General features: G+C 33.9%; 1 protein-coding gene and 1 long non-coding RNA gene across 2 annotated transcripts; one reads left to right on the plus strand and one right to left on the minus strand.

Annotated features, from left to right (window-relative positions):
* The first annotated feature begins 1,394 nt into the window (after nucleotides 1–1,394).
* LOC116025329 lies at nucleotides 1,395–2,827 on the plus strand. The gene is made up of 2 exons (XR_004099678.1): nucleotides 1,395–1,454; nucleotides 2,203–2,827. It is a non-coding gene; the product is annotated as an uncharacterized LOC116025329 (long non-coding RNA).
* A 7,574-nt stretch (nucleotides 2,828–10,401) lies between these two features.
* LOC116025321 (uncharacterized mitochondrial protein AtMg00810-like) lies at nucleotides 10,402–11,814 on the minus strand (the record flags this gene model as incomplete). Its single annotated transcript, XM_031266530.1, has 2 exons — nucleotides 11,610–11,814; nucleotides 10,402–11,339 (listed from the first exon to the last, which is right to left on the minus strand). Coding segments are annotated over exons 1-2 (1,143 nt in total), but the record flags the coding sequence as incomplete, so codon positions are not given.
* Between the last annotated feature and the right edge of the window lie 1,363 nt (nucleotides 11,815–13,177).

Here is a 13,177-nt window from a genome sequence, read left to right on the forward strand (position 1 = left end):
AAATGAGTTGATGTAGTTGTTTCAATTTGAGGTTGTTTCTACACTAAAGAGGGTGAAATGTGTGATGGAAAGTGTCTTTCTTCTTCTACAAAAAAAAAATCAAATAAAAAAAAAGGAAAAGAAAAGAAAAGAAAAAAAAATGAAAAGTAGTCGTACAAAAAAAAAAGAGAAAAAGAGAAAATGAAATTATCATTTTTGGTTGTTATTAGTATTCCTGCTGAATAAGATATGAATAGTTTATGGTCATATGGGGATGTGATAGTTGAATTGGTTGGAGTTGAAATATCAAAATAACAAGAGTGATTGGATTCATTTGGTCTTTATTATTGAGTTTGTTCATTTAATCATGCTCCTCTAGTTTTGAAGGCTTTTTGAACTACTTTTACAAGTATTTCCTACCCTTCTCCCTAAGCCCCATTACAACCTTAGAGAAAGTCCTTATGATTTGATCATGCATGTTATCTTGTAGTGGAGAATGAGAAGATATGCAAGCCTATGGTAGAGCATTTCTATAGGAATTGATTTGAGTGAAATATATACACCATTTAAATACTTGTGACTCATGAGTGATATACCCGTGAGGGCTTGGTTATTTAGTCCACTTCATTTTCAAATAAACTACTAGCTAAGTATTTATAATGTGTTTGAGACCAATGTTCATGAAGTGTTATGAGTTTTTATATATTTATGTTTTCTTAAATAATGTCTTTTGCTTGATGACAAGCAAATTATTAGTGTGGGGAATTTTGATAAGAACTATTTTTATACTTATTTATATTTAATTCTTATAATAAATTAGTTTTATTTATTTTACATTATATTTATTTTAAACTTTATTTTATAGTTTTACACTTATAATAATTATGGTTAATAAATACTTTTGGACTAATCTTTTTAATTTTTATATTAAATTGTTTAATTGCTTAATTTAACCTAACTAAATTCTTTTATTTGTTTTACTATGAATCCAGCAGCCACCAATCTTATTTTTATCATTTATTATTTTAGATTTATGAACTCTAAGTACGTATAATAATAATCAGCTCACCAAGGATTAAACATGTGAAAGCTTCCAACAGCAGCGACGGAATCGGACGAAGGCCTGCGACGATTGCGGCGAGCGACGGACGGACTGCTTCGATCACTTCTTGCATGCTACCGACTTTTTCTCCCTTTCTTGCAAATTGGCGCAAATTGCGCAATTTCTTATGTATAAATAGTAGGCTATTTGCTTTGTAGAGGCATCCCATTTTTAATTCAATTGGATTTCCTTTTGTTGCCTCACACACGTGTGTGTGTGTGTATATATATATATATATATATATTGTCCCTAAATTCTCTTTTTAGAGAATTAATATATTTTTTTTTTTATTTTGTAAACAATCCCTACGATATAGTGCTGAGTTCTTATTTTTCCAATTCGAGGATTATGGAAGTTTGATTCTACAAGACCAGTAAGCTTTATTTAGCCTAATTATTCTTTGCACTTTATTATCTATATATCTTCTGTTATATTCATATATATGAATTATTGCTTGGCTAATTGTTGCAATAGGGCCCATTGTTCAATTGTCAAGTTATTAAATTGCTAATTAGAACCTTGAATCCGTAATTGTTTAAGTGTTCTAATGTTGGTAGCAGATAGCACAATTTGATTATAAGTGATTTTCAGTTTGTGTTATGAAGATATATAGTCTAGCTTAAATGAACCGAGCTTGTGAGTTTGTTGGCTAGGATTGGTGGTCTTTCTAATTCTTTTAATGTTGTTAGTAAATTAAATCCTAAGAGCTTGTTTAGGGTTGTTTATTAGCTAGGGAAGTAATTAAAGAGCTTGTTTTGATTACCGACGAAGTAAGGAAAGACAGGTTGTTAGAGCTTGTTAATAACCATAACCAGTCTAGTAAAGAGTAAAGTTAGTTTGGCTTGCATATCAATATCTGTCTTGTTAGAATTAAACTGATATTATACCTTGGGTTGGATACAATTTTCCATTGACATTTACTTGATAATTATTTGCTATTTGATATTATTTTCCATTTTCCATTTTATTATTGCTATTTAAGTTTTGATTCTAATTTCATTATTTATTAAATCTATTGCTAAAGATAAGTCTAACCAGTCTCTGTGGATACGACCTTACTCATCGCTATTACAATTCGTAAGAGTAAGTATTTATTATTTGTTGGTTTCGACAACCATCAGGGACGGAGAGGGTCAGAGGGTGAGAAGTGGAGAAACTTAACGGAGACAATGTTGGGACCAGCGAAGAAGCGGAAACAAAGTTGTGAGTGGCGGAGAGACGGAGATCCAACCGGAGACCGAGTAGATGTCGCCCGATATAGTCTCCGGAGATGATGGCGGGGTGGAGCATGGAGTCGTCGAGAGAGGCGCAAATGAGAAGTCTAAATCCCTAACATTAAGCCTTTATGTATATATATTGATTTCTGACCACTTACGGTGGTCGGGCAAAAGATAAATGTAAATAATTTTAAATGGCCGGAAAACATTTCCGACCACCCTTTAAAGTGGTCGGAAATTCCAACCATTTTCCGCTCAACTCCTCGACGGAAAAAGGAAAAATATCACATTTTCCGACCTTTGTTGTGGGTGGTCGGAAATTGGAAGATTTCCAGCAGTGATTGAACATGAATGAATAATTAAGGTTTTAGAAAGTAGTACCGTTTATCGAGGATATAGAGCACTCATGTTGATAACGTGTTGTGAAATCGAATGTATCCTTGTGTGAATAGTTGTATGGTTTCAATTGTAGTAAAGTAAAGAGCAAATGAGAAAGACAGAGAATATGGAGAGAATGATGGATCATCTTCTCGAGAGGGCACAGATCAAATGAACAATGCGCGAGAGGCGGGCCGGCTAAGGGTTTCCCACAGATCTCAGACCGACCGGTTAGTCTAGGTATGTCAATGTGCAGTGACCATGATCCAAGGTTTTGAGATTTGTATTTTAGGTTTGAGGAATAAACGTAAACTTTTCGTTTCAATCTCCACGGACAGCGACAATGTTGGTTTTATGACTTTTGGGCAGTCAACGACTTGCCAACACAACCGTTAAAATAACGAGTATATGGAAAAGAAAATATATAGAGAGAATAGATATGTTGTATTGTTGAATATTGTTTGTGAGTAGTAAAGATTGCTTCTCATTTCCCTATATATGGGGCTTATTTATACATATTTTAGGCTAGGAGCCCTATATGGAAAAGAAATCTTAGACTGCCTCATATTGGGCAATCGTTATGCCGTGAACCAGGATCTATAGTGCAGTGACTATGGACCCTGATCCTAAACGATGTAGTTTTGAATTTTAATTTTTTACGGCAACCGTTTGTTATTCAATTTATATATGTTACATGTTTTTAAGCTGTAAAGCATGTGTATGTGTCTTGCGTTGTCAGTTTATGTGTCTTATGGTTTGTAATTCTGTACCTTAAGAGTATGAATTCTATACTTGGAACAAATTAGTAGTTATGTAACATAACATATTATGTGTCTTATTGATGAATTTATGTCTTGTGTTGTGAAATTATGTGTGTATAAAACATAAATTCTCCACCTATATCAGATTTGAAAATATGTGAATATATAACATGTGTATGTGTATGTCTTATGTGTAACACCCCAATTTTCACATCTGGGATTTATTACAAAATCCTAATATTACAATACATTGCGGAAGCGTCTAACCAGTAGAAAACTCGGTGTTACCGCCACGCTCAGGTATCTCTCCTATACCCAAACGTTAAGGCTAAACTTACAACATCGACATCCACTCCCATCTTGTTTAGAGCTCATCGGGCTACTAGAGTCCACACTAATCTGCATCTAATAAAGGACACAATGAAGTGTAGTTAGCACGACGGCTAAGTAAGAAAATCCATTTGTCACTTAAAAGTAGACAAAGGTTTGAAAACATTTTTAGTTTAGAAGTTTAAAAAAATCATTTTCATGTCCTTTCAGACAAGTTTGCAAAACTTTCATTTCCAAGAATTTCATCATTTGCAAATAGAACCGCAGCTCTAATGCTCATAATAATCTGAACCGCAGCCCAGAGTAACAATAATTTTCATAGTCAAAAATTCACTTAGTTTCCCCTGAGTAAGCACGAGGCTTTCTTTTTTTCATAACTCCATCTCTTCTCAGCGAATAGACTTCGCTCTGTAGTATGAATTGATCATACAACCTCGGGCCATGGCATTTCCAGCCTTCCCGTNAAATTCAGGCTTAATCGCATGATATTTAATAATCCCAATTCTAGAAAATTCGAACTGAATCTATATCCTTAAAATTTTCTCGGTTCGTGACCGGTGCGTAGTTCGCAGCCTATCGATAACTAATCCTTAAAAAAATTATTTCGAGCATCAAACCGTCTTCTCTTAAATGTCATAACTTAAAGACCTATTTTCCGAACCTCAAACTTATCGGAAAATACGAGGGGTTACATTATGTTTCACGTTTTTTGGTCTTTTGTTATGAAATTATGTACTTAAGAGTATCAGTTCTGTACCTAAATCAAATTAGTAGTTGTGTAAAATAAGCAAATATATAATGTGTATGTGTCTTGCGTTGTGAGTTTTTGTATCTTATATTATGAATTTCTGTACTTTAAAAGTATGAATTTTATACCTAGAATAGATTAGTACTTGTGTAATACACGAATACACAACATATTATTTGTCTTATGTTATGAATTTATGTATTGTGTTGTGAAATTCTATGCCTATAAAACATAAATTAGCTACCTAAATTAGATTTGAAAATAAGTAAATATATAACATGTATGTGTCTTGTATTGCCAATTCCTGTGTCTTATATTTCGTAATTCTGTACCTTAAGAGTATGAAATATGTACATGGAATATATTACTAGTTGTGTATAAACATGAGGAAAGGAAAGTTGAGAGTCTGTTAAAATTTAATGATCAAAATGACATCGTTTTGATTCAAGTTCCACAATGCTATGTGGACACCGGTCCACAATATAAATTGCCCATATTAGGAGTAATTGTTACATTGAGAATAATAAGTCTTAATCCTACTACATTAGGAATAATGAGTCCAATCATTATTACATTGTGAATAATGCAATCATTATTGTGTGGACCATACTATCAAATAATGTACATTCAGTATTAAAATAATGTACTTTTAGTATATTAAAAATGTACATTGTATTCAGGGGATGTACATTATTTGTGTACTGAATGTACATTATATTATATAATATACATTCAGTACACAAATAATGTACATTTAATATATTAAAAATGTATTTTTTGTTATGGTCCACACAACACTAAGTGGACCATGATCCGCACAATAATTTGCCTGAATGATGAGCCTAATTCTATTAAACTATGAATAGACCCTATCATTTTTGTGTGGACCATACTATCAAATAATGTACATTCAATATAAAAATAATGTACATTGTATTCAGGGAATATACATTATTTGTGTACTGAATGTACATTATTTTTATAGTATAAAAATAATGTACATTCAGTACAAAAATAATGTACATTTAGTACATTAAAAATGTACATTTTATTATGGTCCACGCAGCTGTGTGGACCATGATCCATACAATAATTTAACGAATAGACCCAAGTTGCTCATTGCTTCTTGGGTCGGTCCATGTGGCCTAGGCCTTTTTGGTTGACTAGTCCTTCCAGTCAACCTAGTATACTATCCATAATCCGATATATATATATCTCTTTATTGATGTAAGATCAATTTTCTCTGATAAAAAAATAATACTCCCTTTGTCTCATTTTGTCTACCATGTTTACTATTCATTGAATTGGTCAAATCAACTCTTTGTTCATTGTTTATTTTCTTTAGTAATTTTAAATTATTTTTAAATTTAATTTTATGTTTAATAGTAGTTTTAATGTATAATGTGAATCTATTCTGATATGACCAAACCACTTAAATCCCATTCAAAATAATACTGAAAATGTCACTTTTATTACCCATTTTTTTCAATAACTAATCGATGTAGAAATGTGATTGTGTATGTCTAAATTGGAAGCTCAATAAGTGATTGATTCTCAAAATTTTTGACTCTCCGCCGGAGAGAATCAAGTCATTGCTTTTCTAGTACATTGTTGGGTGGCTTTTTCTCATTTTATGTAGTTTCAGTTTGTTTTTTTTTTTTTTTTTTTTTTGCTTTTACTATGCCCTCTATATATATTTGGTTCCATAATTGCGGCATAGTATAATTAAGAAGTGTTAGTGTTGGGAGTGGTTACACGTCGCTATGATTAAGGCTTCCTACCAACAAATGATTTTGATTGCATCCATTAAAACAAAGCTAAGACTATTCACATTCATAAAATTTTCTCACTTTCAAAATTATATTATATCATTAAATTTATAATTTTGTTGAGCATAAATAATACATAAACATAAATGTTAAATGTGCAGTTTAACTATCAGCTTAGACTTTAAGTTGAGATGGAGTACATGTTTCAATTTGGTATAATAAAAAAAAAGAGTAATAATATTAAAATAATATTAAAAATATATACGGAGTAATAAAAAAGAAAAAATGTCATGTTGGATTTGCATGGATGCAGATAGTCTAATAAAAATATTACCCAGTCTCATTAAATTCGTACATCCCGTGTACACATTATATTTAATTTTTATCAGCTAGATGAACTTTTGTTTGCTTGTTAGTTAAAAGGAGAAAAGGGTCAAGAGCACATAATTTGGAGAATTGTGAATTTGAAAGTGTGCATTAGATAAATTTCATTTATGTGAAGAATTGTGAATTTCAAAGTGTGCATTAGATAAATTTCATGTATGTGTAAGAGTTTGGAAATCACATAAGAAAAGTAAATCGCACTAGACAAGAAAGTGTTAATAAGAACTAAACTTGTTATCTTTAAATATTTTTGTTCAAAAAAAAAAAAAAAAAGCTAGATATTTTTTGGACAAAAATTATTTCTTTTCTTCTCCCAAAAAAGTATTTCTTTGTCAAAATATTAAGGGAGGCCCTTCTTTTGATGAAAAAAATAGAGCACGTTAGGTATATATGTTTTTCCCAATTGACAGGACCCGTTTGTTCAACGTAATGCATATAGTTAGAAATAAGGTTCAAATTAGCCACTAAACGTAACCTGAAAGTGCAATTAGGCTACTGAACGAAAACAAAATAAATGTGTAATTAAGCCACTGAACACTCTAAATGCATACAATTTTACCTGATAGCAGATTACCTTCTATTTTATCAAGTTGTCTGCTTACATGGATGGTGAGTTGACATTTTAAAATATTTTTTTAATAATAAACTTTAAAATTAAAAATTAATTGAAAATATTAAAAGGCCACAGCTATGCCACTTGACCATAAGGTCTTTGGCTAATATTTATTAAATAATAAATTTTAAAAATAAAAATTAATTAAAAATATTAAAATATTAAAAATATTTAAAAAATATTTAAAAATTAATATTTTTTATTTTTAATTTTTACTTTTTATATTTATTATTAAAAAATTATTTTAAAATGCCACATCACCATTCATGTAAGCAGGCAATCTGATGAAATGGAAGGTAACATGCTATCAGGTAAAATTGCATGCAATTGGAATGTTCAGTGGCTTAATTGCACATTTTTTTTCGTTCAGTGACCTAATTGCACTTTCAGATTACGTTCAGTGGCTAATTTGAATCTTATTCCCAAATAGTTATAGAAAGTGACAATTATAGAAAATTGAATGGACAAATATTGACATCTAGTATCAATCTTCATTTAGTTAGACCAAGCATATTATAGTTGTATCACTCGAGCTTTATACTTAATTTATTTATTGAAAAATATTATTATAAGTATTTGTTGGAGCATATACTTTTATCAAGTAGCCTATATTTGTTGAATAAAAAGAAAAAAAAAAGGAAAAGGAGAGAATAAAAACAAATTACCTTAGGAATTCAATCGATCAATTAAAAAGTGAAAAGCTGATGTGCGTGTGAGACCAATTAATTTGGAGCATAATATCGTGGAGTGTTTGGTTGATCGTTACAGGAGAGAAAGACCGACTTAACTCTTCCTAATGATCATCTATCACAACGTGAGGATGGTCAATCATATCAATTGAGAGGTGTGTTCAAATGAGAACAATCCCTCATGTAAAAAGTGAGGATAGATTAATCTCAATAGACCGACATTCATCTGGTTTATAGTTTTAGTAAAAAACAATGTGAGGTTTATTTTATAAATATTATAAACTTTCAAGTTATGTTGTAATATTTATAAAATTGACATATCTTTTTATCACGCACCTTAAGCACATAAACTAAGCACCCTAAAAACACAAATCACGCGCACCTAAAGCGTGCTTTAGACCAGTGCACCTTAAGTGCACAAACCACGCACTTTAAATTCACAAACCACGCACCTAAGGTTTTAAAATAGCACACCTTAAGTTTCAACAACTCACGCACTTAAGCATACAAATCACGCACCATAAGCTTTAGGTTCACTCATCTTAAGTTTCAACACTGACGCACCTTATGCATACAAATCACGCACCTTAAGAAAGAAAATCACGCACCTTAAGAAGAAAAATTACGCATTTAAAACAACCACACCTGAGAATGTCAACTGCACGGGAACTCATTTATATATATATATATATATATATATATATATATATATATATATATATGGTAGGGTTCCAGTGAGACCACTTGCTTAGGTAAGATTGTGAAATCACATCTTGTACATCCATGTAATACTTTTTAATTGTCTAGATTGATGGACACACACACACTTCGTTCGCACACATTTAATCACTGTTCGCATACACTTCAACTTGGAATCTTAATCAATCTAAACCATTAAAAAATTTTGAGATCAAATCTTGTACATCGATCACCGTTTGCACACATTTAATTACCGTTTGCACACATTTAATCACCGTTAACACACACTTAATCACTATTCGCACACATTTTATTACCGTTCGCACACACTTCAACTTAACATTTTAAATAAATCTAGATCATTAAATTATTAAATGGATGCACAAGATCTGATCTCACGATCTTACCTAAACAAGTGATCTCATATGATCCTAACTCTATATATATATATATATATATATATATATATATATATATATATAGTTACTTCACCAATCACCATCATATCGTACATGTCTTTAAATTTTGAGCATGAAGTAAATGACAATAATGTGGTGAGTTCATAACAGTTAAAACCATCAGTATCAATTACCAACCAATACTAAATACGGGAAAATTAAACATATAAATACAACTCAAACATATATTTCCGCATGCACCGACTTTATTACGTGACAACTACGGTAAATTATTGCATGGATTATGGTTCACATAGTGTTGTGTAGACCATAACAAAATATATTAAAAATACATTATTTATGTACTGAATGTATATTATACAAAATAATGTATTCACAGTACTCAAATAATATACTTTCTCTGAATATAATATACATTTTAATATATTTAAAATATATTATTTATGTATTAAATGTATATTATTTGATAATATGGTTAACACAATAATAAATTTCTGGCAACTTCGTTTAGCCTAATTAATAAGCAAACTAGTAAACCCTTTTGTGGGCTAACCTGACGTGGAGTAAGGGATAACACCCACTGCACATTTATTAAATAAAAAAAAAAAAAAAAAAAAAAAAAAAAACCACTGCACATCACAACATCAACCATTCTTAAAAAATCAAGTCATTTAAATGAATTACAATTAAAGCAGTTATAATAATGTATTATTCTTCCGATTATATAAGCAATAGCCCACTGTAATACATTAATGAATCCAACGATTCTTTAAAAAGTTGTTTGACTCAATTACAATTAAAGTGATTATAGTGATGGATAATTCATCGGATTATATAAGTGATAACTGATGATAAATTTTAATTGAAAATTAAAGGCAAAGATTTAGTGAGAGCAGTGTGATTAAAGTGATCTAATTGCTCTAATTTCATCACTATCATTCGAGCTGATATAATTTCATTATTCTCCTAAATATAACGTTATTATTAAATTATACATGATTTGAAATATGTATTTCACATGAATTTCAAAGGCGTTAGATATATACATGTGATAATGATGAGAACAATTATGTTTGTATTAGAGTTCACAAAATATAACTGTAGGAATACAAGAGTATATATACAAGAGAATCATAAGTAAACTAGGACTGAGAATCATAAGTAAACTAGGACTGAGAATCATAAGTAAACTAGGACTGAGACTTATAGTATGACTCTATTATGTAGAGTCCTAATACTCCCCCTCAAGCGGATGGTACGGAAGTAACCTGTAGCTTGTCACGTAAGAAGCAGAACCGGGGACCTGCGAGTGACTTGGTGAAAATATCAGCTAGCTGATCCTTAGTAGAAATAAAGTGCACCTGAATGTCTCCTGCAGCCACCCTGTCTCTCACAAAGTGATAATCAATTTCGACATGCTTTGTGCGAGCATGAAAAATAGGATTAGCACACATATAAGTAGCTCCAAGATTGTCACACCAAAGTTTGGGCACTGGAAGAGGTGAAATTCCTATTTCTCGCAGCAAAGAGAGGATCCACAGAACTTCAGCACATACATCTGCAAGAGCCTTGTACTCTGCTTCAGTAGAAGATCGAGCAACAGTCCTTTGTTTCTTGCATACCCAGGACACTAGATTGGTTCCAAGAAACACAGCATGCCCACTAGTAGACTTTCTATCCGTAGGACAACCAGCCCAGTCAGAATCCGAGAATGCATGAAGCTCACCTGAACTTGACTTTCTCAATCGCAGACCCAAAGACATAGTACCTTTAACATACCTTAACACACGTTTCAGTTGTTCCCAATGTGCAGTGGTTGGAGCATGCATGTGCTGACAAAGCAGATTAACTGCAAAGGATAAATCTGGTCTCGTGATAGTTAGGTACTGTAGTGCACCTGCAATGCTCCGGTATTGCGTGGGATCATCATATGGATCTGTACAGGTAGATATTGTCTTTGAAGTCGTAGTAGGTGTAGACACAGGTTTGCAGTCTGTCATACCAGCTCGTTTAAGTATGTCAGTCATATACCTGCGCTGAGAAAGCAACACTCCATCTGCACACTTGACTGTTTCAATCCCAAGGAAAAACCCAGGCACACCAAGATCTCTAATCTTGAAAGTACTAGAGAGCTTGGAGAGCAAAGCCTCCAATGCACCATGCTCATTGCTCATAACAAGAATATCATCCACATAAACAAGCAGGTAAACAGTAGCCGATCCACGAGAATAATAAAATAACGAAACATCAGTTTTAGAGGCATTAAAACCAGCAGATAACAGAAAAGTGTGCAAACGAGTGAACCAAGCCCGGGGAGCCTGCTTCAAACCATACAGGGAGCGTTTCAACAAGCAAACATGATCAGGGTGCTGAGAATCAACATACCCCGGAGGCTGACGCATGTAAACAGTTTCTGTAAGATTACCATTAAGGAATGCATTATGCACATCCAATTGCCTGACTAGCCAACCAGAAGAAAGAGCAAGAGAGAGCAACAGCCTGACTGTAGTAGGTTTAACCACCGGGCTGAAAGTGTCAAAGAAATCTTGACCCGGGACCTGATTAAACCCTTTAGCCACGAGCCTGGCCTTGTAGCGCTCAACAGATCCATCAGCCTTCCTTTTCGTGCGAAACACCCACTTGCAGCCAATAATATTCATAGACGCAGTGGGAGGAACCAAGCACCATGTCTGATTCTGCAACAAGGCATTGAACTCCTGATCCATTGCCTCCCTCCATTCAGAGTGTTTGACTGCCTGAGTATAACAAGTAGGATCAACAGAGGAAACTTGCACAGTCAAACCCGCAACCGGAGCCACAGACCGACTCCTAGTGGCCATGGAGTGAGACCTCTCCGTGGGACGCACAGTACGACCACGTGGCCGACCACGAGGCCTCTTCTGAGCCACATCAGCAGGAGGCGAGGGAGCTACCACAGATGGATCAGCCACAGGATGAAAAATAGATTCAGCCCAAGGTCGTGCAATAGATTCTGATGGAGCCTGCAAAACAGACTTAGCACCAAAAGGAAACACAGCTTCATCAAACCGCACATGACGGCACACAAAAACTTTATTAGTACGCAGGTCCATGCACCTATAACCCCGAAACGAATCAGGATAGCCCAGAAAGACACATGGAGAAGACCTGTAAGACAGTTTATGACGATTATATGGCCGTAAGTGCGGATAGCACAGACAGCCAAAGACACGAAGAAAGGAATATGATGGCTGAGATCTGTGCACTAAGACATGAGGACTAGAGTTATGGAGAGTATGCGAGGGCATTTTGTTAATAAGGAAAACAGCAGCCTCAAAAGCAAAATGCCAGAACCGAGACGGCACAGAGGCACGAGCCATAAGTGCTAGCCCGGTTTCAACCACATGCCTGTGCTTCCGTTCCACACGACCATTCTGTTCGTGTGTGTACGCACAAGATTGCCTGTGACTAATACCAAGCTGAACAAAAACAGAATGTAACTTTTTATACTCAGCCCCTAAATCAGATTGAACAGCTTTGATTTTACGATTGAAGGCACGTTCAACTAAACATCGAAAACGCTCAAAAACAGAATATATATCTGACTTTAATTTCATAGGAAAATACCAAGTATAACGAGAAAAGTCATCCACAAATAAAACAAAATAACGATAACCCTCAGAAGAGAGTACAGGAGCAGGGCCCCAAATGTCCGTATAAACTAAATCTAGCACATTCGAACTAACAGAGACAACACGTGGCAATGGGAAACGTGCAGATTTACCCATTTGACACGCAGAACACACAGTATGAGAAGTTTTATTCGACTCACTAACAGAACAAGACTCCAAGACTCGATGTAAAACACGCTGATGCGGATGACCCAAACGATCATGCCACGTAGACGCCGAAGCACGAGCAGAAATAAACGCGGAAGGTGAACCAGAAGGAACCGGCAAGGTATAGAGCCCACCGGAACTATTGCCCCGCAAAAGAATTTCCTTGGTCCGAATATCCTTCACAACAAAGAAGGAAGGGTGAAACTCAAAAAACACCTGATTATTCGACGCAAAGCGCTGAACGGATAATAAAGAGGCAGAAAGACGGGGA

This window comes from Ipomoea triloba, chromosome 7 (genome assembly GCF_003576645.1).
Source record: "Ipomoea triloba cultivar NCNSP0323 chromosome 7, ASM357664v1".
NCBI lineage: Eukaryota > Viridiplantae > Streptophyta > Magnoliopsida > Solanales > Convolvulaceae > Ipomoea > Ipomoea triloba.